The sequence below is a fragment of the Amblyomma mixtum genome, chromosome 10, assembly GCF_055824585.1.
Source record: "Amblyomma mixtum isolate Tamu chromosome 10, ASM5582458v1, whole genome shotgun sequence".
NCBI lineage: Eukaryota > Metazoa > Arthropoda > Arachnida > Ixodida > Ixodidae > Amblyomma > Amblyomma mixtum.
Window position 1 is genome coordinate 22,067,848 of NC_143021.1, and position 27,976 is coordinate 22,095,823.

Sequence of the window (27,976 nt, forward strand, 5' to 3'; positions counted from 1 at the left end):
CAACGAACGGCGTCAGCTTGAGCGCGCATGCTTCGTCGGCACGCTGGTTGAGTGGCTTTTCGCCGCCTTGCTAGCTACAGGCGATACTCGTTGGGCGAGTGTTCGGGAAAGGAGGAGACGACGATGGGACAGGTTTCTTTTATTTTTCGAAGAATTTGCTGCAGCAAGAGAAACGGCAGCTGGAAAAGGGGTAGAAGAAAATCTAGGGAGGGTGGATGAGCGGCGTTGCGCTTAGTTGGGCGCGAGGGGAAAACAGGTTAGAGAAGGTCAGTGTACCTAAAGTCACAAAGAAAAAAATAACTCCTAGCATGGTGAGGGCCAGCGCTCTTCCAACAAAGAGGCTCGGCCCGGCAAAAGGCGGCTGTATGGGACTTCAAAAAGGGGGTGGAGAGGGGGGGGGGGGGGGGGGTGAAATGAGTGAAAGAATTCCGGAATGTCCGGAGGGTGCGCCATAGGCGTTGAGCACGTGAAAAGCGGCAAGGAAACGACAATGCGGAGATGTTGGAAGTGGAAACGTGGAGCTTGGGCATGAATTTCGTCAAAACGGCTCCAAACATTAGCGTAATCTCTGCGGTCGTGTGCCTCTTTGGTTGAAGCTGAGCTAAATGTGTTACTATGAAAATACCGGAAATATAGAACAATAAAATTAGCGGGAACAATGCGTGTTCTTTGAGTGTTTCATATATGATACTTGTGGCGGACAAAGTAGGATGACATACGTCCAAGCAACACCATTCATCAATATAATACAATGATTCGCTTCTAGAGCGACGAATACCCTACATTTTATACACACCAGTGTAGGCAGGTCGGTCTAAGCCATAGTCATGCGGCCCACCCGTGCGTGTCTGCGCTAGCTCGAAATGACGCGGCGCGCTACTCAGCAATGCACCTGTTATGGCTCATTGGTATTAAGGATACGCGCAAAGAAAAGGCAAACAAAAACTAGTGGAAATGCGACCGGGAAAAGTTCCGATCTCTAATTTGATAAACGTGATAATTTAAAGCAAAAACGTATGCTAGAGCCGTCGTTATAGAATACCCAAAAAGCACAGCAGAATAACAAAACAATTTGCGACATTAAAAAAACCTAGCCACCTTAGCTTCGCGGCTTCAGGAAGCAGAGCCGTTTGTTCGCTTATTATTTTTTTTAAATTTAACATACATCTACCTTTTCTTTCCCGTCTGCTGCTTCTTCACGCAGTAAATGCGGAGCAAGTTGTTCACGTCAACTGTTTATTTGCGATAAAACCAAAATCCCGTTTTACTCACATCGTTTCTTCTCTCAAAATGCGCCACGCAATAATTTGTGACCTAGTGGAAAAAGGAATTTATTTGTTTTTTTCTAGGGTGAGCATCGTGTGGGTGAGGCATTGTGTAATACGATTCAGCGTTTCGTGCAGCATAAACTTATTAGTTAAGTTGAGCCTATATCTTGAGACACGAATATGAACCGGCAACCTATAATCGGGGGCTGTGGTATGCGAGGTATGCGAGAGATATGCGAGGCAGTACGTTAATTAGTGCGTTATATTATACCATTCCTCGAATCGAAATTTCATTTTCTTGATTGTGGCACCTCTTTCTCTCTTTCTTTTTTTCTTTGCATACCATAATTACAAAAGACGCCGCTTTTGAAAATTCGTATACCTTCGTGAATGAATCTGACCTCTGCTCACTTTCGCGCAATCAATTACATCGCGCTTTTTATTGTAATTTCGCGTCAGAGTTCGACGCTAGCGCTGTTGTTGGTCATAAAAAATAAATAAACAAGTCCGAATATTGAAAAAAAAACGGATTGAGAGAAATAACCACATATAATCACAGGGACATCCTTTGGTGTGTCGTGGAGCGGCACTGCCAATACAGGGAAAACAGCGGACAAGTAGGGCCATCGTTGCGGGCGTAATGAGGCGGCACTGCCAATATGGGGACGACAGCGGAAATTCAGGGCCATCGTTGGAGGTGTAACTAAGTGGCATTGCCAATATGGGGAAAACATCGGACAAGTAGGACCATCGTTGGAGGTGTAACTAAGCGGCATTGCCAATATGGGGAAAACATCGGACAAGTAGGGCCAATGTTGGAAATGGCACATTGTGGCAGTGCCAATATGGGGACAATGAAGGCAACATTGGTCCTGTATAGGGCCACGCATAGCCAACAGACTCCCAATATTGGGCCAACGGTTTGTGCTGCCTGGGCGGTCACGTGGTGAGCGCGGAGCCTATGAAGAGGCTAAAGGCCCATTGTACACTCGACCAGGTATGGGATTCCCTAGCTATACTTCGTCTCACAAGATGTTTGCAGCACTAATGAAGGCAGAGCCCTCTCGTGCAATCAGGGCTGCAGGAGCACAAAAAATAGTTCCTCAAATATTTGAGCAGCGTAGGACTATTAATCAAACAATAAGCATAGCAATTGAAAACATAGTTTAGACTGGTAGATTTAGATTGTATAGAGTGCTTCAATCACTGGTGAAATTAACAGACAAAACCCGTACGATCACAGCTGCGTACGATCAGAGCTGCGGAGGCTTGCTGCCAGGTAGTGAAGCGTAGCCATTTTCCAACATGGCGCCGGCCGAGTCGGTTGTCTCGCCAGTGTGCCCTACACCGACAGTGCGCTGTTTTTCCAAGCAGGCCATCGCAGTTGGCTTCTTGAAGTGCTTCGCGTTGAGAACGGGGGCCATTCAAGTACGAATGCGCTCATCAAGGGGACGGCAAAACTCACTCACTTGAGCGAGCGAACGGACAACGCGTGGACAACCAGTGGAAAACAACGGACAACCAGTGGACAACGCAGACGTTGAAGGCTCCGAACGTTGTCCCCTGAGAAGCCGGCAGGGTTACAGTGATAGACCGCGCCATATCATTCTGTGAAGTAGGATAAAGTGCGGCGGATGACTAGCCGCAAAAAGGGATATACACACTTGGCTGCCCGGAAAACGTGTCGCGTGGAGTAGCGACATGGTGAATGCCGAGCTCATGAAGCTTGTCAACAACGTGAACACAGGTGGGGACCGATACCGTGTGGACTGCATCACCGAAGCTGCTGGCCGTCTCGTTGTGCGCTTGCCACCCTACCACTGCCAACTGAACCCGATAGAGCACGGAGCATGGAGCGATAGAGCATGGAACGCGATAGAGCATGGAGCATGGAGAGCATGGACCGATAGAGATGGAGCGATGGAGGATTGGAGCGATGTCAAGAACTTCGTCGCCAGTCAAAACAACACGTTTAAGCTGGAAGACGTGAAGCCTCTGGTTTGGCAAGGCATCATGCAAGTGACTGCTGAGGAATGAAAGAATTACGTGCAGCATGTTATTAGTGGGGAAGATGGGATGAGGAAACTGGACCATGTCGTCGACGATGTTGTTGACCAAGGACCGCCTATTGTTGTCAACCTGGAGGACGACACAACCAGCAGAACTGAATGGAGTTGTGATGAGGACGATGAGATCAGCCTCATTAACGTGCTAACGTGTGCGCAAAAGTTGAGGTACTGTCGCAGCGTCCCTCATGAGATATGGCAGACGCCGTAGTGGACGGCTCTGGATTAATTTTGACCGCTTGTGCGTTGACTTTCATGCAGCGCATGGGGTTGTTTTGCATTTCGCCAACATCGACATTCGGCTGCCCCGGCCTCTATTCGACCCAGCTTAATAGTGTAGTGACCATGCTGGAATAAATAAATTCATATACACATGACAGGAACATTGAAAATAACTGTGACGTGACAACAGAGGAACTGACACAAACAGGTGGCGACAAAAAAAAAGAGAAAAAGTGGGGCCAGTGCGCCTGGAACGGGCGTCTGCCTGTACAAAAACAAACAGATGAAAGAATAAAAAGACATCAAGCGCCATCTGCTAGAGGTAGAAAGAAGCTAACTACTAGTACGCCTTCTATCATATGGATGGAGCCACCTGTCGATAATTGGCGGTGCGACAGGCGCGTAGGAACACACTAAGGTAGTGCGCGCCATCCTGATTGACGAGAGAGCTGTACTTTCTGTAGTGCTGTAAACATCTTGTGAGACGGAGTATAGGTGCCTGAGGACTATCCGCTTAAGCCGCAATCTTTCGTCTGTCACAGGGCTTCATTTCTGACTTTTGGTCTCTCTGTTTATGATGTAAATATGTAAAATATATCTTCAAGTTTGCTAATTCTCCTGAAGCAGTCTGCCTGCTTCATCTTCATGCGGTGAAGACCCCGGTCGTGATCCCCAAGCACATCAGTAGCCAATTTCCTGTAGTCACGGAACACTCTTGCCGCTCCGCACGGACCTTTTCTTCGTAAAGTCGAACTTTACGCCACCCTTCGGACTTCAGTATCTTACGAAGTCTTCCTGCATGGTCAAGGGACGGCGACACAAAACTAGCAGAGCTAGAACTTCGAGGGGAAGCACCCCTTGCTTGATGCAGAAAGAAAGAGTCCGACACTGGCATGTGGTTACTGCGATTAATATTACACACATGACAATAGGACTCTGCCTGATTTGGTGGGAAGGGAAGGATAGGATAGGATAAACTTTATTTGCTCTACTTTACAAGTTCTTACGGTCGACAGAGGTCGGCGCCCCTATTCCAGGACACCGCTGAGCTTGGCTGCTCGCTGGGCATGGATAACCAGTTCTCTCTGGAGAACCGGGTTGCCGCTGGAGAGCAAACTCTCCCACTCTCCCACTGTTCCGCACTCGGATTTTGCATTGTATGGAAAGCCTCGTTTCTTTTGCATTCCCACGTGATATGATATAGGGTGGGTTTGGCCCCACACCATGGGCATATGTCCCTGTACTGATCCGGGTATATTTTGCTTAGTATATGTAAGTTCGCAAAGGTTCCAGTTTGCAGTTGTCGCCAGTATACTGCTTCTTGTTGATATAAAAGGTTTTGTAGGGGAGGATACTTTGCCCTCATTCCTCTGTAATAATTCAATATCTCCGAATACGCAACCGAGCGACGACGTGAAGGCGATCATTCGCCCTAGAGGGGACTCAAGGTCAGTGAAATTAAAGTGTATCAAGCTACGCAAGCCATTATAGAAGCATGTGGGGGAAGAGTAACAGAAGAAGACTTTATAGTCCGGATTAGACCCGGATCCAACATTATCATCGCAAGCACCCCCGAGCTGGCGGTGGCTGACGAAATAAGGAAGATCAAGCAAATCTCTTTCGACCGGAAGAGATACGAAACGAACGCCTACCCAGCCATGCCCGGGGGCCTAAAACGGGTGGTAATTCACGGACTGCCAGCAGGCATATCATCCGACTACCTGCAATTGAAGCTGCGACTACGCACGCAAGGAGTGGAGATCCTAGCGGCCAGGATGCTGGGCAAATCAGAGACAGCGCTCATCACCTTTGAAGGCCCCATCCTCCCAAAATGGGTCCTTTTCCGCTCTGGGGAATACAAGACCTATCCCTACAGACCAACCAGACAAGTCTGCTACGTATGCGGCATGCAAGGACATCGCTCGGACGTCTGTCCGACGCAAAGACCTGCAGAGCATGCGGAACAAGAAACCCCATCGAGGCACACCAGTGCAACGTACAATGCCTGGTGTGCGGTGGCGACCATATGACCGGCACCAAGGACTGTCGCAAGCGCCTCAAGGACGCCGAGGAACTGCGAGGTCGCTGTGCCAGGAGGCAATCGCGGTTGCAGCAGCAGCCACGGCAGCAGCAGCAGCAGCAGCAGCAGCAGAATCGGGGCCGGAGCCGGAGCCGCAGGCGCAGACCCAGATGGCTGAGTTCGGAGGGGAAACGGAGCGAATCACGGAGCCGGGGCCGCAGCTCATCGCGGAACCAGAGCCAGGGTCGGGACCTGAACCGATCCAGGGACAACTCCTTCCCGCCGCTAGGGGCAGCAACAGATGATGCAACTAACAACAAGGGACAGAAAGAGCAGCAGAAGAAGACGGGCGGAGTCAAGGTGAGGTGGGGAGCAGGCCCTCCCAAATCACTGTTTCCGCACTCGGATCAAAATAAGAATACCAACAACAGCAATAAGAATGAAACAGAGGACGTAAAAGCCCCCAAGAAAGAACTACAGGCATACAGAGAAGAAAGCATGCAGCTTAAGAAATATATAGACGACCTCATAAAGGAAATGCAGGCGCAACGAGCGGGAAGCCAACAGCGAGAGCAGTCCTCACCGGAAATGGAGCAGCAGCCACAGCAAGCAGAAACGAGCTTTGAAAACCGAATGGAAATATTCATGCAAAAAGTGCAGGGACAATTAAACCTAGTACAACAAAAAATAGCAATGCAGGACCAAACCTTCCGGCACTATATTAAGAACCAAAACACACAAAGAATAACTAGTGAAGCTAGAGATAGACTATTTATTTATTTATTACAGATACCTGCAGCACCCAAGGGCATTATTGCAGGGGGGGGGGGGGAACACAATAACGTCTGCTCATTTGGCCGAAAGAAAGAAAGCGCATCGGCACCGAAAACCAAGGCAACACTCAAGCCAACGACAATCACAATGGCTAGACACGACACATTAGATGTTTGGCAGTGGAATTGCAGGGGCTACCGCAACAAGCAGGGGCTCCTGTAACACAGGAAATATAGGGGATGACACAAAGAGCGCCCACAACTAACTGAGTTTATTGCGGAAACACCCTCTTTTATAAGGCAAGACATATCAACCACGAACCGGAAGCAGAAAAAACACATATTCATGGTTTGAATTCACATTTCGAAACACCATAGGCAGAAAAGAAAAAGCCACAAGAACAAAAAAAAAACAGAATCTAGAACTACACGTGCCTGTCTAAGAAAGCCAGCTCCTGGCGGCCTAGTTTAATCGATGACGTGCTAATGCACGTGGACCCAGCTTTCTGTATATGATATGCTTCTATAATCTCTCTTTCAAATCGCTCCTTGCCTCTGTCGATAAACGTTGCCTGTTCCAGCATCGGTCCGCAATCTCTGCATTCCCTACAGTGATCCGGCAGGTTGCCCCTGTCATTGTTTTTAACTGTTCTTCTGTGCTCGCTAGCTCTCTCGTTGAAACATCGGCCAGTCTGGCCAATGTAGGCGGCTCCACAGCTGAGCGGTATGCGATACACGACTTCGGACTTGCATTCAGTGAACCGTATCTGATGTTTGATAACGCATCTTCGGGGTCGCCTTTTCATCATGGAGCAAATTTTCGCAAGCTTGCATGGTGCTGAAAACAACACATTTACACCATATCGACCCCCTACCTTCTTGATATTGTGCGCTATCTTATGCATGTACGGTATTACCACCATAGTCCTCTTGTCTTCCTGCTTGCTTTGCGTATCACCGCTAGAAGTGACCTTGATTCTTTGTAGCAGAGATTCACATATCGCTGTTATCATCATATACGGGTAGCCAGCGCTACCCAGTCTCACTAGCTGCTTGTCAAAGCCGGCCTACACACAATGATCGCAGGATTTCGAGAGAGCTGCGTGCAGACACGTGATGGCAATGCTGCGTTTGACCAGTTTGGAGTGGGCACTGCTGAACGGCATGAGGCTTTTCTTAGAACGGGGGTTGTACACCCAACACACATGGTCTTTTTTAGAGAAATCAAACAGAATGTCCAGGAACTGGATTTTGCCCTCTTGAGGCAGTTCCCAAGTAAAGGTAAGGCCTTGAGAACAGTCTCTAAAATTGTTAAGAACATCAGCAACAGCATCGTCAAAGATAAAAGGAGAGGTCCCGCCAAAAAGAATAAAATAGTCATCAACAAAGCGGAAAACCCGTCTAACAGGTGTCCCGTTCAACTGCGCACTAATGCGCTTGTCAATAAATGATAAAAAGATGTCGGTTAAAATAAGGGCAATAGACGAGCCAATGCATATTCCATCTATTTGCAAATAAAACTTCTGGTTAAAATTAATGACAGTAGAGTGAAGATAAAATTCTAGCAACGATATAAAGTGGTCACTGGTTATGCCACAGGCGTTTTGAAAATCTACTTCATTAGACACGTTTAACTTCTCACGAATAGCTGTAAAGAGGCCATCGTGCGGAACAGAGTAATAAAGGTTTTCTACATCTATTGAACAAGCACAGGATGCCTTGTCCAACCCTGCTTTCATTTCAGTCAGAACGGAGTCAAAATTCCGGATAAGGAAAGCGTCATCCACACAAAGATGCTTCAAAGAGCGTTGTAGGAAATAGGAGATATGGGATTGCCACGTTCCTCTTTCCGATACAATCACTCGCAAGGGACATTCAGGTTTATGGGTTTTCCCAGTGAAGAACACTTCTAAAACACCTTTTTTTGCTGAGTTTACGAGCCTATGCAATGATTCTAGGTGCATATCATCTAGTAATTTTAAAGCAGCGGTCTTCTGCTTATTGGAACGAAACTTGATAGGTTCGAAATTCTTTGCAAAGGCTTGTTCCGATTTGCTTCGCATTATGTCGTTATTGATAACTACAAATCCTCCTTCCTTATCTGCTCCAATAACAGAAAGACTGGCCTCTTGCAACGATTGTACAATATGTTTCAACGGCAGTTGTCTACAATGGTTTGCACTCACGGATCGGATGACAGCGTCCACTCCATCGCCTATAACTCTCTCACGTTGTTGGAGGCTTGCACGGCCGGCGACTTGCCGAACCAAACCAAGGAGATGCGGTCTGGAAGCAGATGGCTGGAAAGAATATTTAGGGCCTAGCTGCAGAGTGTCCATAACATCACGGGGAAGCCTAGCATTGCCGAGCACGGTGACTTGGCAGGGAGCACTAGGTGTTTTTGGTTTCTTAGGAAGGTGAAGTCTAGCCTGTTGTCAGATGAACTCCGTTATGTTGGATGCCTGCTTCTTGAAAGCCTGCAGCTTGCGCTCAGTGCCTTGAGGGTTCCGGGCATCATGCACCAGGATTAACATCCAGTCCTGTAGCAGACGGTTCTGCCTCCACTTCTCTGACTTGAAGATCTTGTAGATCCGTCTCGTGTGACCCCATGATGGTTGCACTCCACCAAAAACGGCTTGTACTTATGGTAGAATGATGCGATGCTTGAGGCAGTAGGTGAAGATCCTGGTTCCGGTTCGTGGTTGATATGTTTTGCCTTATAAAAGAGGGTGTTTCCGCAATAAACTCAGTTGGTAGTAGGCGCTCTTTGTGTCATCCCCTATTTTTCCTGTGTGTGTGTCTTTTGCGCCATTCTGAACTTCAATCATGAACCAACTAGCCCCAAAGCAAGTTCTTCTGCAACGCATTTCTTCTACTCTGGGCTCTTTTCAGTGTTCACCACTCGCACATTCGCCTGTCATACCCTGCACGAACCTCATCGCAGTTTCCACATGTCATGCCAGGATCTTCACCTACTGCCTCAAGCATCGCATCATTCTACCATAAGTACAAGCCGTTTTTGGTGGAGTGCAACCATCATGGGGTCACACGAGACGGATCTACAAGATCTTCAAGTCAGAGAAGTGGAGGCAGATCCGTCTGCTACAGGACTGGATGTTAATCCTGGTGCATGATGCCCGGAACCCTCAAAACACTGAGCGCAAGCTGCAGGCTTTCAAGAAGCAGGCATCCAACATAACGGAGTTCATGTGGCAACAGGCTAGACTTCACGTTCCTAAGAAGCCAAAAACACCTAGTGCTCCCTGCCAAGTGGAACAACTATGACCAACCCTCTTCTATTCTTCACTCAGGTGCTGCTGCTTTGGTCTGCTCCGGCGCAGGCCAGCGATGAACTTACGGGGAAGCGAAGCCAACCAGCCTACTGCAAGCTCGTCAATTTTTACCAACGTGCGCTTTCTCCCGCCGATTTGCCGGTGGTCGATGGATTCACTTGGACAGCGCAAGTGACAGGGACATCAACGGAAGGGGCGTCTTTTTCGGGACTGGATTTTCATCGCAACGCCAGTGGGCTTGGCGGCACTGGAACAAGTATGACCAACCCTCTTCTATTCTTCACTCAGGCTGGTGAAAAGCGTTTTGTAGCTTCTGTCAGAGACGACTGTCGTGGTCTACTAGTGCTGCTGAGCCCACAGGCAATTTGTGTTTTGATTGCTGATTGTTGGAATACATGATTGTTGGATTGTTGATTGTTGGATTGTTGGCACTGTTGTTAATGTGTAGCGGGGATATAGAAACGAATCCTGGCCCAACGCAGAAAGAATTGTTCGAGCAGTTACTCGAGGGCAGTCTGCCTTGCGAAGCGACATGAACCACTTAAAAAAACAAGTAAACAATATGGAAAAATTGTTCAGTGGCTTCCAATTGACGCTTACTCGATTGGAGAAACGACTTGGCGACACTACACAATTTTCGGACACCACAGAACAATTTCAAACCAGCCTGCAGTCTATTGAAAAAGTCATGACTTTTAAAACTAGAAAACTGACAGACCTAGAGGACCGTAGTCGGCGCTCGAATCTAGTCATTTACGGGGTTGCTGAAAGCCCTGATGAGACGGAGCAGTCATTAAGAGAAAAGATAGATAAAGAAGTCTTCACTAATAAACTTAATGTGGAGGTCAAGTCTATTGGGCGCATTCACAGGCTCGTAAAGCAAACTGGGAAGAGACCAGTCATCATATATCTCCAAAATTTTGCTGAAAAGAAAGCAATACAAGAAAACGTGAAGAAACTAAAAGGGTCCGGCTTCTTCATACAAAATGATTATTCCCGTTCAACCCTAAAGAAACGCAAGCTATTGTGGGAAAGTGCAAAGGCAGAAAGGGATGCTAAAATGAAGGTTTTTCTCGTGCATGATAGGCTGAGGATCGAAAAAGATGTTTTCGTTTGGGATGAAACGCAAAACAGACGCATTAAAGTTATGGCTGGTCACTCTGCAGAAACTGAGGGAATGGAATCACACACTGTGGAATCATCGACTGTGGAATCAACCGCTGTGGAATCAACCGCTGTGGAATCACCCACTGTGGAATCTCAGGGGTGACATCACTCTCACACTCGAAAGAAGCAAGTGCGTTTGCTAAACATAATTGCTCGAAGTGTCATTAATAAAACAGACAGCCTTGAAATAGCTTTACTCCAATACGATCCTCACATCGCTGTAATAACAGAAACTTGGCTTCGCAGTGAAATATTAGACGACGAAGTTTTTCCTCCCACATATCAGGTATTCCGAAACGACAGGTCATCTAGGGGAGGTGGTGTGGCCGTGCTAGTCAAAAATCAAATAGATGCTTTTATTCTGGACGTTGTCGCTGACCTTGAATGCTTGTGCCTAAAACTGACATGCTGGGGTTATAGCTTAGTTCTGTACGCAATCTACAGGCCTCCTGATTCCCCACCGAGCTACTTAAGCAAACTGCAGATACATTTGTCACAATTCCAAAAGAGCCGAACTCTTCTAATTGGGGATTTCAATTTACCTGGCGTCAACTGGGAGCTGTTTCAAACATGTTCGCACCATAGCCAAAGCATCGATGTCATGTTTGATATAATGCTAGCGCATGATTTGATTCAGGTGGTAGATAAGCCAACACGCGTATATGGTTCGAGCAGTTCTGTTCTAGATTTGGTATTCATAAAACGTGATATCGCTGAATATTCTGTACAAGTTGAGCAGGGGCTCTCTGATCATTATTTAGTAGATGTTAGCTTTCCTCTTTTATCGCCTAAGAAACATCAAAATTCTTCGATTAGGATTTTCAAAGATTACTCCCGTGCCAATGAAGCATGCATAGTAGATTATATGGAAAGCTGTCTGACTGAATTCGGTGACACTGACGCCTGCATCCTGTGGGACCGTTTTAAGCGCATGTGCCACTACTGCATTGATAACTTTGCCGAGCAAACGTAAGAAAGTTAACAAACAGACTCCATGGATGACGCGTGACATCATACACCAGAAGCGCAAAATCAAACGATTAAAAAAGCAGCGAGTGCAACCTGGCATAATCAAGAAACTACAGGAGAATCATTCACAGTCAGTCCGCGATTCCAAAAGTTACTATTTTAGTACGTCTCTACCAAACTTTATAAAGAACGCACCAGAAAAGTTCTGGAATTACATAACCGGAAAAAAGGCTATTGTGTCACAGATATCAGTCAACAGTTCCATAATCACAGACCAGAGAGCCATTGCACAGCATTTAATACATATTTTCAAAGCGTGTTTTCGAATTCCAGTTCATGTACCCCAATAGTCGCACAGTTTCATGACACCGAAGTCAATTTTGTTTCTTATGCTGGGATATTTTCTATACTACTGAACTTGAAAACCAAAAAAGCATGTGGCCCTGATAACATTCCTAACATTTTTCTGCGAAGATATGCCGAATCGGTTGCAAAGTTTTTGTATGTACTGTTTCAAGCATCCTTGCGAACTGGGAAATTGCCTGTTGACTGGAAGACCGCCCCAAGCATCCCTGTACCTAAGAAAGGAGATCGTTTAATGCTCCCTTGTTGTAAATTAATTGAACACGTCATTGCTGATCGCATAAATGAATTCCTAAATCGGCACTCCATTTTATCCAAATTTCAGCATGGTTTTCGTAAAGGATATTCACAGTAACCCAGTTAGTAACAATTGTTCACTCCATTGCATTAAGCTTACACAATAATGGCCAAGTTGACCTAATATTTTTAGATTTTAGCAAGGCTTTTGACAAACTCCCTCATGATAAATTAATTCTAAAGCTTAAATCTATTGGCCTTCCTGAGATATTAGTTACCTGGATTTCAAACTATTTAACTAACCGTAAGCAGTATGTCTCGGTTGATGGAGAGGAATCGGGCGCTCTTTCAGTCACTTCTGGAGTGCCTCAGGGGAGCGTACTTGGGCCTTTATTGTTCTTACTATATATTAATGACATCGTCGACACAACTGTTCCGGGCGTTGAGATTCGATTGTTTGCAGATGACTGCTTGATGTACAGATATATTACATGTTCAAATAACCAGATTGACCTAAACACTTCTCTAACTAACATCCTTACCTGGTGCCAGAAATGGGACATGGCTTTAAACAAAGAAAAAACAAACTTCCTTCGCGTGACACGTAAAAAAAATATTTTTGAGCACAGGTATCATCTCGGACAAACACCACTACAGGAAGTTTCCGGTTTTAAATACCTGGGTGTAACATTAACTATCAATCTGTCCTGGAATTCACATGTGGAAAATATCTGTTCGTCCGCCTTTCGCAAACTCTATTTTTTAAGAAACAAACTTTCCAAAGCTCCTCCTCAGATTAAACTTCTCGCGCTTAACTCACTAATCAGGCCTAAGCTTGAATATGCATGCGTGGTGTGGGATCCTTATACTAATACCGATATTAAGAAAATTGAAAGAATCCAAAGAAAAGCCATAAGATTTATTTATTCTAAATTCTCACCTTTTGATTCTCCGTCTGAGCTAATGAAATCTAACCGTATCCAACCTCTTGAGGTAAGAATAAAAAATATTCGACGAGAATTTCTTTCCTTGCTCATAAATAACAAACTGGCTCTTGATCCTGCACCCTATTTATCGTTTTTAGCTACACGCACCACACGTCAGCATCATCCCGGTTCACTTACCCCGTACTTTGCTAGAACTGACACTTTTAAATTTTCCTTTTTCCCGCGTACCATCGTGAGTGGAATTCTCTGACATGATAAAATGTAAGCGCATAGTCATCCTGCATGCCTTTTTTATTTTTAGTTTTAGTTTTTCTTTCTATTTTACTTGTTATTTCTTTTAATTTTACTTGTTACCCGTGTATCTGTGTTATCTCGTTCTGCTTGAATCTGTAAGATGATCTGCAGTATGAAATAAATAAAAAAAAGTCACCGTGCTCGGCAATGCTAGGCTTCCCCGTGATGTTATGGACACTCTGCAGCTAGGCCCTAAATATTCTTTCCAGCCATCTGCTTCCAGACCGCATCTCCTTGGTTTGGTTCGGCAAGTCGCCGGCCGTGCAAGCCTCCAACAACGTGAGAGAGTTATAGGCGATGGAGTGGACGCTGTCATCCGATCCATGAGTGCCAACCAATGTAGACAACCGCCGTTGAAACGTATTGTACAATCGTTGCAAGAGGCAAGTCTTTCTGTTATTGAAGGAGATAAGGAAGGAGGATTTGTAGTTATCCATAACGACATAATGCGAAGCAAATCGGAACAAGCCTTTGCAAAGAATTTCGAACCTATCAAGTTTCGTTCCAATAAGCAGAAGACAGCTGCTTTAAAATTACCAGGTGATATGCACCTAGAATCATTGCATAGGCTCGTAAACTCAGCAAAAAAAGGTGTTTTAGAAGTGTTCTTCACTGGGAAAACCCATAAACCTGAATGTCCCTTGCGAGTGATTGTATCGGAAAGAGGAACGTGGCAATCCCATATCTCCCATTTCCTACAACGCTCTTTGAAGCATCTTTGTGTGGAAGCCCCTTTCCTTATCCGGAATTCTGACTCCGTTTTGACTGAAATGAAAGCAGGGTTGGACAAGGCATCGTGTGCTTTTTCAATAGATGTAGAAAACCTTTATTACTCTGTTCCTCACGATGGCCTCTTTACAGCTATTCGTGAGAATTTAAACGAGTCTAATGAAGTAGATTTTCAAAACGCCTGTGGCATAACCAGTGACCACTTTATATCGTTTCTAGAATTTTATCTTCACTCTACTGTCATTTATTTTAACCAGAAGTTTTATTTGCAAATAGATGGAATATGCATTGGCTCGTCTATTGCCCCTATTTTAACCGACATCTTTTTATCATTTATTGACAAGCGCATTAGTGCGCAATTGAACGGGACACCTGTTAGACGGGTTTTCCGCTTTGTTGATGACTATTTTATTCTTTTTGACGGGACCTCTCCTTTTATCTTTGACGATGCTGTTGCTGATGTTCTTAACATTTTTTAGAGACAGTTCTCAAGGCCTTACCTTTACTTTGGAACTGCCTCAAGAGGGCAAAATCCAGTTCCTGGACATTCTGTTTGATTTCTCTAAAAAGACCATGTGTGTTGGGTGTACAACCCCCGTTCTAAGAAAAGCCTCATGCCGTTCAGCAGTGCCCACTGCAAACTGGTCATACGCAGCATTGCCATCACGTGCCTACACGCAGCTCTCTCGAAATCCTGCGATCATTGTGTGCAGGCCGGCTTTGACAAGCAGCTAGTGAGACTGGGTAGCGCTGGCTACCCGTATATGATGATAACAGCGATATGTGAATCTCTGCTACAAAAAATCAAGGTCACTTCTAGCGGTGATACGCAAAGCAAGCAGGAAGACAAGAGGCCTATGGTGGTAATATCGTACATGCATAAGATAGCGCACAATATCAAGAAGGTAGGGGGTCGATATGGTGTAAATGTGTTGTTTTCAGCACCATGCAAGCTTGCGAAAATTTGCTCCATGATGAAAAGACGACCCCGAAGATGCGCTATCAAACATCAGATACGGTTCACTGAATGCAAGTCCGAAGTCGTGTATCGCATACCGCTCAGCTGTGGAGCCGCCTACATTGGCCAGACTGGCCGGTGTTTCAACGAGAGAGCTAGCGAGCACAGAAGAACAATTAAAAACAATGACAGGGGCAACCTGCCGGATCACTGTAGGGAATGCAGAGATTGCGGACCGATGCTGGAACAGGCAACGTTTATCGGCAGAGGCAAGGAGCGATTTTAAAGATAGATTATAGAAGCATATCATATACAGAAAGCTGGGTCCACGTGCATTAGCACGTCATCGATTAAACTATGCCGCCAGGAGCTGGCTTTCTTAGACAGGCACGTGTAGTTCTAGATTCTGTTTTTTTTTGTTCTTGTGGCTTTTTCTTTTCTGCCTATGGTGTTTCGAAATGTGAATTCAAACCATGAATATGTGTTTTTTCTGCTTCCGGTTCGTGGTTGATATGTCTTGCCTTATAAAAGAGGGTGTTTCCGCAATAAACTCAGTTGGTAGTAGGCGCTCTTTGTGTCATCCCCTATTTTTCCTGTGTGAGTGTCTTTTGCGCGATTCTGAACTTCAATCATGAACCAACTAGCCCCAAAGCAAGTTCTTCTGCTCCTGTAACAATTCATATACACACAACAAATTGCACCAGATATAATAGCACTTCAGGAAGCGAATACCGAGCCGGCACTCAAAGGCTATACATGCCAAGTGGAGGACCGCACGGCAACACTCGTTAGCAAAAAACTAGTCACCATAGCGCACGACAAAATTCCGGACACGCGGATAGAGCACATCGTGACGGAGGTAGTACCAAAGAAAAAGAACAAGGAGAAAAGCACCTTCATAATCAATTTATACAGTCCGCCAAGACAGAGAGACGGAGACTTCAAGAAACTCTTTATCGGGGCCAGCAAATTAGCTAAACCAAACATTCTGCTCATAATAGGCGACTTTAACGTGCGAGGGCAGACCTGGGGATATCAGAAAGACAACAAGAAAGGGACGCAAGTAAGTGGGGCAGCCGAAGCAACTAATTGCACCCTTTTAACGGACGAAAACCAATCGACCCGCCTAGGCAACAGGGTAAGCCCGGACACGTGTCCGGATCTAACGTTTGTCAGAGGGGCAAAGCAAGCCACATGGGAGAACCTGCTGGAGAACCTCGGCAGTGACCACTACATAATAAGAACGCAATTAAGTATCGGCAGAAAACATCAAACGCAAGATTGGGACGGCCAAGATCATAATCTGGGACGCTTTCCGCAAGGATTTCCAACAAAAGGAGGGAGGAATAACCTCCATAGATATCTGGCGCCAACAGCTCAAAGACATCCAGCAAAGGTACACCCAAGAGGTAGAAAGAACGGAAAAGACACCGGAAGTGGACTCACGACTCCTCAGGCTATGGGAGGCAAGATGGGGGCTCACCAAAAGGTGGAAGAAACAACGATTAAACAGGAAGCTAAACAGGAAAATAGCGGAAATAACCAAGGACGCAGAGGAATACGCGACGCCGATCGCCAGACAAAGCTGGAAGCAATTCAGCACCTCACTGAATGGCACACTTAGCACAGCAAGAACGTGGCGAATCCTCAAGGCCCTAATGGACCCCACCAAAACCAAGGCAGAAGGCAGCAAAGCCATCCAGCGCTTGGTCCACAAATATGAAGGCAGCAGCGAGGAGCTCCTAGAAAAAGTCAAGACAAAATGCTTTGGAACAGAGAAGCCCGAGGTGTACGCGGATGTGTATAGTGGCCGAGAGAACCCCCACTTCGACAGGCCAATAACCAGGGAGGAGGTTTTCGCGGCGGTCAAGGCATCAACCCGTAACACGGCAGCGGGGGCCGACAGAAACGGAAATGCGCTTATCCGCAACCTAAGCGATGAGGCGATCACGCAGCTGACAGAGTTCCTCAACACACATTGGGCGGCGGACACGGTGCCAGAAATATGGGCACATGCAGAGGTAGTAATAATCCCGAAGCCCGGGAAGAAGCTACAAGTGGAAAACTTACGACCAATATCGCATACATCCTGCCTAGGAAAGCTGTACGAGTGAGTGGTTACGAAGAGATCACAGCAATACATGGAAGACGAAGACCTGTACCTACCATGTTCGGCTTTCGAGCGAATCTATCCACCCAAGACGTACTCCTACAGATCAAGGAAGAGGTCCTCAGTAACATCCCGTACAACGGAGAAAACATACCCCTGGCGCTCGACGTCAAAGGGGCCTTCGACAACGTAAGCCACGAAGCCATCATGGAGGAGCTAAACGACCTCAACAGCGGTGACAGAATGCACAGCTATGTTAAGGCATTTCTATCGAACCGCCGGGCTACGGTGGGACTGGGCGACCTGCGCAGCGACGAGTTCCATACCCCCAACAAAGGCACGCCGCAGGGATCGGTCATCTCACCCATACTTTATAACATCCCTATGATCGGGCTGGCCCGCAGGCTTGAAAAAATCGAAGGTATCCAACACGCCATCTACGCCGACGACATCACAGTCTGGACCAACCAGGGCTCGCTCACTCAAAAGGAAGAATGCTTGCAGATGGCTGCCACATGCGTGGAAGAATACGTCCGAGAAAGAGGCCTCACCTGCTCAACGGAGAAATCCGAACTTCTGAGAGTAAGGAGAGGAAAGAAGACGGGGGAAAGCCTCAGTGTCATCCTCGAGGGACAGAGGATACCGGAGAAAGACCAGATCAGGATCTTGGGAATGTGGGTGCAGAGCAACCAGAGGTGCTCTCACACACTCAGCCTCCTCAAACAAGCAACAGCGCAAGTAGCAAGAATGATAACCCGAGTCTCGCAAAAGAGAAGCGGCACGGAGGACGGAGACACGATCAAGCTGGTCAGGAGCCTCGTGATCAGCCGAGTCACGTACTCCCTTCCGTACCACTTCACCAACAAGGGTGAAAGGGATCAAGCCGACACGCTCATAACAAAAGCGTACAAGACAGCTCTCCATCTCCCATCCAATACAGCAACGGAGAAGCTGCTCAGCCTCGGGGTTCACAACACCTTCGAAGAGCTCAGGGAAGCACAACTGGCAACGCAGCGAGAGAGACTCCAGCAGACTCGCGCTGGCAGAGCGCTCCTATTAAAATTAGGGTATCCAGAAATTAAAAGACTAGAACGAAAAACTGCGAGCATACCAGACGATATCCGCTGCACGATTAAGGTAAGCTCGCTGCCAAAAAATATGGATCCGAACCTGCACGAAGCCAGGCGAAACGCGCAAGAAAAATATGTAGAAAAGTATCTGGCAGGCAAGCCGAATACGGTATACACCGACGCGGCGCAATAACCCTACAAAAGGGGGAAGATAGAGCAGAAAGCCGTAGCTGTAGGGATACATTCATACTACAAGGAAATCACTTGCGCATCGGTATGGAATTACACGATAACCGAAGGAGAAGAAATGGCTGTTGCTCGTGCGGCCGTGGAGGGATATCGCGCAAACAGACCCCTAGTAATACTCACAGACTCCAAAGAGCAATGCGGTAACTATATGAATGGCAGAATCAGTCGGAAAGCACTTCGCATTCTCCTTCGCGCAGACTTTCCCAAGGAACCAGTCAGACACACTATTTTCTGGATACCGGGACACACTAGAATCGAGGGCAACCAGAGGGCCGACGAAGTAGCTCGCGAGCACACGAACCGAGCACTTCAACATGCGGCCCATGAGGAGTTCTCCCGGGTAGTCCCGTAGTATTGGGAAGGGAAAGAGCCGAGAGTAGAAGAAATTTTGTGCAAAAGCACCGAAGTTTGGGCCAGTTGGTAAAGATCCATCTTGAAAAACCTGGCAGCACGAAAAATCTCTGCCTCTCTCGTAACCGAGAGTACAGTAAGCATGAAATGTTTACGGGCATAACAGATAGGTTGTAGATGGTACTAGTCAAAATCTTGAAATGGGTCTAGTGTTCAACACACCACACCACACTCTTCTTGTTGCGTCGAAGCGATCGCCTGCAATCGAGCGTTCTTAGGTAGGCAGCCGCGAACCGTGGCGGCCTTGTCGCTTTCGGGAGCGGCCGCATAATCATGGCGTTGTCTGCAGGGGAGAGCAGTCTTCTGGTGTGGCGTATCAATAGCAAAGCGATGGCCTTCTGCAAGACGTTTCCTACCTCTGCTTTTATCAGGCTCCATTGCTCGGCTTAATCAAGCAGCAGTGACGGTGGTGGAATTGGAATGCAGGACGATGCAGAAGCGTACGCGGACACGATGAGACGCAGTACTGAAAAGAATTTATGTACAGCGCGTCTGAAGGCCAAGCGGCCGGTATTTTACATGCGTGAATGTGGGACCGCAGCGCCATCCATGGGGAGGGAGCGAAAATTTTCCGCCGAAAGCCCTTCTCGCCCTGGAGCTCCCCTCTTTCTCTAAGCGGCCTTCTCCCCAAAGCCCCTAACAGATCACGTATGACAACGAAGTGTATCGTGGCATGTATGTGCTTTTTGCACGCGTTATCAGAAATCTGAAATTATAATTACATGCATTATCAAATGCACAGCTCGAGTGATATCTTGATGATCATTGAGAAGACACTGGCAGCAGTTATTAAGCATGAAATGCTTTTAGCCCCCGTTGTCGGCAGTGTGGTGACGTCACGCCGAGAATGAGAGCCAAATCCGTGCACTAAATTCCACTCATCCGGGCACTAAATTCTACTCATCCGGGCAGTGAAACGAGAACATCTGGGCACTGCACGAGATTTAATGAGATTCAACGAGACTCTCTAAGCCCTCCTACGGGACCGGCATACAAGCGCCTGGTTGCTCTCCAAACGACTCACAAAAATAACTGCTGCCAGTGTCTTCTGAGTGTTCGTCAAGATATCACTCGAGCTGTGCAGTTGATAATGCACGGAATTATAATTTCCGATTTCGTATAACGCGTGCAAAAAGCACATACATGCCACGATACACTTCGTTGTCATGCGTGATCTGTTAGGGGCTTTGAGAGAAGGCCGCTCAGAGAAAGAGGGGAGCTCCAGGGCGAGAAGGGCTTTCGGCGGAAAACTTTCGCTCCCTCCACAAGGATGGCGCTGCGGTCCCACACTCACGCATGAAAAAGACCGGCCGCTTGGCCTTCGGACGCGCTGCACATACATTCTTGTCAGTACTGCGTCTCATCGTGTCCGCGTACGCTTCTGCATCGTCCTGCATTCCAATACCACCACCGTCACTGCTGCTTGATTAAGCCGAGCAATGTAGCCTGATGAAAGCAGAGGTAGGAAACGTCTTGCAGAAGGCCATCGCTTTGCGAGTGATGCGCCATACCAGAAGACTGCTCGCCCCTGCAGACAACGCCATGATTATGCGGCCGCTCCCGAAAGCGACAAGGCCGCCACGGTTCGCGGCTGCCTACCTAAGCCCGCTCGATTGCAGGCGATCGCTTCGAGGCAACAAGAGTGTGGTGTGGTGTGTTGAACACTAGACCCATTTCAAGATTTTGACTAGTACCATCTACAACCAATCTGTTATGCCCGTAAACATTTCATGCTTACTCTACTCTCGGTTACGGGAGAGGGAGAGATTTTTTTATTTGTGACTCGTTTGGAGAGCAACCGGCGCTTGTATGCCGGTCCCGTAGGAGGGCGTATAGAGTCTCGTTGAATTTCGTTAAATCTCGTGCAGTGCCCGGATGTTCTCGTTTCACTGCCCGGATGAGTAGAATTCGGTGTCCGGATGAGTGGAATTCAGTGGCCGGATGTTGGCTCTCGGTCTCGGCGTGACGTCACCACACTGCCGACAACGGGAGCTAAAAGCATTTCATGCTTAAAAACGGGGACGAATTAGTTTCTCCACAAGCGGCTGACGACAGTGAAGATTGAAGACACCTTCTCCGTTAGAAGCTCGCACATGACAGCCCAAGAAATGAAGCAAGCGTTCAGCAGTTTTTTCAGGACAGCATGACAAAATAAAAGTTTCGAGTTTGGGCTATTTGGAGCGCACGCAACGCAGTGAGCGATGCGTACGCAAGCTTACTGCGTACGCCCAACTAATATTATCTAATGGAGAATATCTTAGTAATATGCGGTTCGCTCATGACATTGTCTCGCCAAGTAACTCAGGAGATGAAATACAATGCATGATCAGTAAGTGAGACAGGCAGATCAGAACGGAACGGTGAGTCGAAAATTTAATATTGAGGAAGCCTAAGTAATCTTTAACCCTCTCCGAAGGGAACAGCAGTTTACAGTTGGTTGCGAGGTGCTCGAAGTGGTGAAGGAATATGTTTATTTATGGCAGGTAGTGACCACAGATCCGAATTACGAGAGAGCAATAAATAGAAGAATAAGAATGGAGAGAGCGCACTTGGCATTTGGCGCGCCCTTTAGCACTGTATAAGCCTCATCTGTCCTACCTTCACTAATCGTTATGGCATCCTATTTGATACCACGCAGTTCTTCAAACAGCACTGCTAGACTAACCCCACTGGATAAGGCTCTAGCGTTAAACATGACCTGCCCAGAGTGAGAGATTCCTAGCGCTCTCTGCTGCCCCTTAGCGAAAAAAAGGATGTGTCTAAAATCCTATCCTTAAACTGCAATATGAATGCTTTCCAAGTATACTACGAATAATATTTTGAACGTCTTTAAAATACGTGAAAAGTACATTTCTGCCCGCTTACGATATTTATAATGCATTAAAAATATACTAAAAATATACATTAAATACATCAGACTACATTAGAAATACACTAAAACTATACATTTAATACATTAAAAATATATTCACTTCGGCTTCAAAAAGGTCTACGGGTCGGCTTCACAGAATGAGTCGGGTTAATGCTTCAATTGCAGAACAAGTTGTAAAAGCACAGTTATGATCAATCACGATGTACATGAGATTATGGGGTCACGTGACGGCATGGGAACGGCAAAGATACCTACACAGGAAATCTTGACGGAAGTCAAGGCAACAAACGCTCCGACAAGCACCATACTTGGCTTGCTGTATATATACCCTCCGATAGCGACGCACTTTCTTGTCCGGTGAGGCGTTTTTTCGCGCAAAGACAGTCGGCCCAAAAATTATCCGAGAAGTGCCCTACTGGTCGCGTTTGAATCGGGAGGGGATCTAGAACAGAATTGCGTCAGAAATAGGTCAGGAGTCGAACTGTCCACCAACAGATACACGGGCGTCTAAGGGAGCCAGTCGGCCTTGCCGGTCGTGGTCCTTTTCGCAGGCATATTCGGGCCCGGAGGTACACAAGGCGCCTTTGCCGGTATCATGCTATCACGTTCTCCGCACGTAGGGTAAGTAACTGGTGATTACCTTCCTGCTAGAAGTTACCATAAACGAAAGGACTTCAGAACAGAAAAGGCTTGGGCAGTTTGGTAATTCATTGCAACACAGTAGTCATAACGCGGGAACAACGCAGGCGTTTTCGTCCCGTCTCGTCTTTGCCCTGCATTATTCCCGCGTTATGAGTACTGTGTTGTAACGAAAGGACGACAGGAAATGGAAGCAAAACGTTAAGTTGGGCGAGTTGGTAGATATTCATGATGTAAACAGCGCGAACTACAAGGGACAAGAAAAGAAGGGACACAGGACGAGCGCTGACTCGTCCTGTGTGAGCGCTCGTCCTGTGTCCCTTCTTTTCTTGTCCCTTGTAGTTCGCGCTGTTTACATCATGAGGGAAGGGAAAGTTTTCAATGATTCCTGAAACGTCATTTCGAGCTCTACATTGTTCCATGGTAGCATGAAGTGTAATGCAAATATGTTTGCGCGGACTGTCCACTTGTTCGAATCAAAGTATACTTGGACTGATTAATTGCGTATTTACGAAAGTACACTTTAAAAGGATTGCCAGCACCTGTCACCCATACTTCGCGCACGTTTACGTGGGAAGGTCCCAGACACCCTTAGAGCGTGTGGGGGTAGCGGTCTCGGACTCAAAGGAGATGCCCTCTACTCAGCGTGGCAAACTCAGCGGAGACCAGCTGCCAAGTGACAAGAGGTTTTTGGGCATTCGGTGCCCAGCTTTCGCTGCTCGCAAGCCAGAGAATGGGTCGGAGCCAAAGGTTTACAAAACAAAACAAAGTTTATGCAGCAAAGAGACGATACAAAGGATTACACAAACACTAGTACAAGCACATATAAAGTGATTAACCAAACAATGCAACTCGTGCAAAGTTAAACTCGAGAGAGAATACAATACAAAGGCAATATTGCACATAAAGTGCACTAACACATGAAAGAGAGGTAAACAAACAAAACACAATTTGTTCACCGGGCACTGCGGCAGTCCGACGACCAGAGTTCCACGACGATGCCGTCCCGCAGACTGGCGCACGTTGCCTCGTTGGTCCGATGCTGGCCGAGTGGTGATTTCCCGGGAGTCGAACGGGCGCGCTTCGATGAAGCTTAAACGGCGGTCCCGACTGACTTGACAGCGGTCAACGTACTTCTATTATAGGCTCGCTCTCACGTCTGTTTGTTCTACGCGCCAAAGTAGGCGCGCACATACACGCAGCATCTCCCGTGTAGTTTCCCTTCCTTTCTCTCGCCGGCCGCGCGTCCTCATTGGTTAAAGTCAGGAGACGTTTCGCGAAGGTCCTGGCTAGTTCTGGCGTGGCGCCGCCGCCGACGTCCGAGTGTAGAGGAGGGGGACGTGTCTTAGCGCACGCAAGGCTTCCCCCTCTTCCCCCGGTTAACAGTAGAAACGACTCGCACGTTCTAGAGAAATCGGCGTGGATGACTCATTCCTTCGGCGCACGCCGTGGCGGTGAGCGGTGGTGGAGGGGAGAGAGACACGCGCTAGGCGGGGGCTTTCCCTCTCTCCCGTTGGGCTCGCGCCGGCGAGACGCCGTGCGCGCGGCGGTTTTTCTTCGTTTCTAAAATGCGCCGAATTTTGTGACAGCACCAAAATGTGATTTCCCTAAACTCGATTTCGATCATTAGGTTGTTCAAAGGCAGCTCAAAGTGTGCTGCAAATACGCGAAGGCGGACTGCCAATTTACTAGAATTCAAGTAATCTTTGGACGAATTCATTGCGTATTTACTGAAGTACACTTCAAATACGTTTGACAACACGCAAATGCCATTTCCTGAAACGCGACTTCGAGCACGAGACTCTTCAACGGCAGCTAGAAGTGTGCTGCAAATATGTTTAAAAGGACTTCCCGTTTATCAGAATTGAAGTATACTGTGGATGAATTAATTTCATATTAACGAATGTACACTTTTAATACATTGACAAGATGCTAAAACTGCACACATATGTTTGATTTGAAGCAGCGCAAGGCCGAAAGCCAAAGAAGAGAGCAGAGAAAGAAACGGACAACACAGCGCTGAACTAAGAACTGCCATTTATTTGGCACGCTGCACGTATAAATACATTCAGGCACCAAAATAGAAAACCAAGCAAAGAGCTCATTCATGCACTGGGATTCTGCACGCCAACACAAGCTAAGATGTGCAATTCAGGAAGCGAAGTTCTTTTTTAGATAAAGACACTGATGGAGCGCTTACACATATGTCACCATACGTCTTGATGCTCGAAGCCTCGATTATTTCACGGCATAGCTTATCTCTGTTCCTATCCACAACTCTGCAAAATTCAAACTGTGGGGTGCACTCGCACTCACGGCAGTGCATGCTGAGGTTACGGGACTCTTTATTATCAACATTGTTGCGGTGCTGCCTATGCCTATCATTTAAGCACTGTCCTGTCTGGCCAATATAAAACCTATTACAAGTGAGAGGAATAGAATACACATTTTTTTGACACTTCACGAATTTGCACTCATGATTTTTCGGGCAAACGGGGATAGTTTTCCCTGGATTGTTGACACGCATGCACAAGCTTGATAACTTAATGATAACTTGACTATTTTGGTGACTGAATGTATTTATACGTGCAGCGTGCCAAATAAATGTCAGTTGTTAGTTCAGCGCTGTGTTGTCCGTTTCTTTCTCTGCTCTCTTCTTTGGTTTGGTTTGGTTTATGGGGTTTAACGTCCCAAAGCGACTAAGGCTATGAGAGACGCCGTAGTGGAGGGCTCCGGAAATTTCGACCACCTGGGGTTCTTTAACGTGCACTGACATCGCACAGTACACGGGCCTCTAGAATTTCTCCTCCAAAGAAATTCTAGCCGCCGCGGCCGGGATCGCACCCGCGTCTTTTGTGTCAGCAGCCGAGCACCATAACCGCTGAGCCACCGCGGCGGCGCTCTCTTCTTTGGCTCTCGGCCTTGCGCTGCTTCAAATCAAACAATGAATAACCAACTCGCCCATCAGCTTGTGCTTTCATGCGCACATATACGTTTTCAAGGACTGCCCGTTTTTTAGAATTGAAGTATACTTTTGATGAATTAATTTCATATTTTAGAAAATACACCTTTAATACACTGAAAAGATGCGAAAACTGCATGCATATTTTTTCACGTATTTGAAAAGTGCTCGCAGTATGCTTTAAGTGAGGTATTTTTGTCATATTTTAAGAATATAGTTCGAATACCAAGCATGAAATTTCAGGAACGTATTTCGTACGTATTTTAGTGCATTCATGAATACAAGATATGTTTAAAATACAATTTAAATAGCCCACCGTATCGTATTAGTTCTTGCTAAGGCGTCACAGGCCTTACAGGTCAGTAGTCGTGGTGGTGTGCTAGGGTGCAAAATTTATTTTAATGGCGCTTTCTGAGAACAGGTGATGGCGAGAAGCCGCGCCTGCTCGGCTAAGCCGATAAAGTGGCTCCTCACTTTGCAAGTGGCCGCTCCAATGCCGCAGAAGGAAGCGCCACCGTCCAAAGAGGCGTCGCCGAGACTGAGGCGGCACGCCGGAGTCCTTATGACACGCAGAATGTTGGCCAGCAAGATGCCCGCACCTGCAGTAGTAGAGAGCAAATTTTTGAGCTTTCTGCTCGGCTAAATCGAGCCCTGAAAGTATTACGGACACCTGATCGCCTGAGAAAAGCTGACGACTAAATCAACTAACCGTTGGTCATATACGAAAGGGGTCAACAGTCACTGAAAGCAAGGGAAGCAGTGGCGAATATGTTTATTTCTTCTTCAACGGTGGGATTTAACTGAGTGTGAAAATCATTGTGTAATAATTTGCCACACAAGAGAGTTAAAAGTGACTAGAAAAAAGGGCAACCACAAGATAGTAGCACTGTGTACCATCTTACCACATGGCACAGAGCGAACACGTCAGAGCGGGGATCCTTGCAAACATGATTTCTTTCTTTCTTTCTTTCTTTCTTTCTTTCTTTCTTTCTTTCTTTCTTTCTTTCTTTCTTTCTTCCTTTCTTTCTTTCTTTCTTTCTTTCTTTCTTTTTCTTTCTCTCTCTCTCTCTTTCCTCTCTTCCCTCCTTTCTTTTTTCTTTCTTTCTTTCTTTCTTTCTGTTGCCGCGGTCGCTCAGTGGTTATGGCCCTGGGCTGCTGACTCGAAAAACGCGGCTTCGATCCAGGCCGCGGTGGTCGAATTTCGATGGAGGCGAAATTCTAGAGGCCCGTGTACCGTGCGATGTCAGTGCACGTTAATGAATCCCAGGTAGTCGAAACTTCTGGAGCCCTTCACTACGGCGTCCCTCATACCCTGAGACGCTTAGAAAAAACTAATACGTTTGGAATGTACGGTGGGATATATAGATTGTATTTTAAACATATTGTTACGAGGTGGCAAGCCTAGAACAAGGACGACATGATGACAGATGATAATCTGATTTATCAGATTATCAGATTATCTGATGATAATCTGATAATCTGATGGGCCTAGCACGAGCGCTCCGTCCCGCGCCACTGCCCTCTTCTTCTTCGTAGCACGACCCGGGTCCTCCTTTTGTGACGTAACAGCGCAAAACACCGGGACAAGAGACAAGCGATGACTTACAAGTGGTTTTTATTTCGAAGAAACACTGCTTCTTATACCTTCTTCATCCCCTCAAAAACATATGCATCACAACCATATCGTTCAAGCGTCCAAAAAATTACAACATACGATAAATAATCACAGATTTATAATCACATTTTTAACATGCCAAATTCTTTCTTTGTCAAAGCAACAGACGGCGTGCTGACACAATTGTCGCGCAGACTTGCTATCGAAGCTGCCTCGATTATTTCATGCACTAACTGGTCTTTGTGATTAGCCAAAGCTCTACATTTTGGGAAATCAGGTGCACAACTTGTTGAAGGGCAATCTCTGCAATGAATTCCCAGGTTCCTGTAAGCTTGCTCGAAATTAGTTTTTTGTTCTAGTAGCCTTTCGTTCATGCACCTGCCAGTCTGCCCTATGTATTGTTTACCACATTTCTCTGGCAACGAATAAACAAGGCCTTCAGTACACTCCACAAAGGGGGTTGGATGCTTTACCGTGCATGCCTGCTTCTTTTTGGTCGGGTCGGAATTGACTCGTCTGCACAGACTTTTGAGTTTATTACGAGCCGTCATCACAACATTCACGCCAGCTTTTCGACCAATGGTTTTCAGGCGATGGGAAACGTTGTGAATATACGGTATAGCTACCACCGGCCTCCTTTCTTTCTTTTTCTTTGCCACATCTTGCTGCTCGGGCCTAGCCCGCATCAGGTGGTTTTTCACTGCTTGGCAACGGATACCAACAGGTGCGAGGGGTAACCCGA

The 27,976-nt window shown here is 46.8% G+C and overlaps 1 protein-coding gene across 1 annotated transcript in view; it reads right to left on the reverse strand.

The window, feature by feature from the left end:
- LOC149325328 (chymotrypsinogen A-like) overlaps positions 1-27,976 on the reverse strand; it is a 421,762-nt gene that overhangs the window by 19,909 nt on the left and 373,877 nt on the right. The window contains exon 5 of the mRNA XM_089564235.1: positions 26,094-26,218. Within this exon, the coding sequence (XP_089420361.1) occupies positions 26,094-26,218 (125 nt within the window). The remainder of the gene's footprint in view (positions 1-26,093; positions 26,219-27,976) is intronic.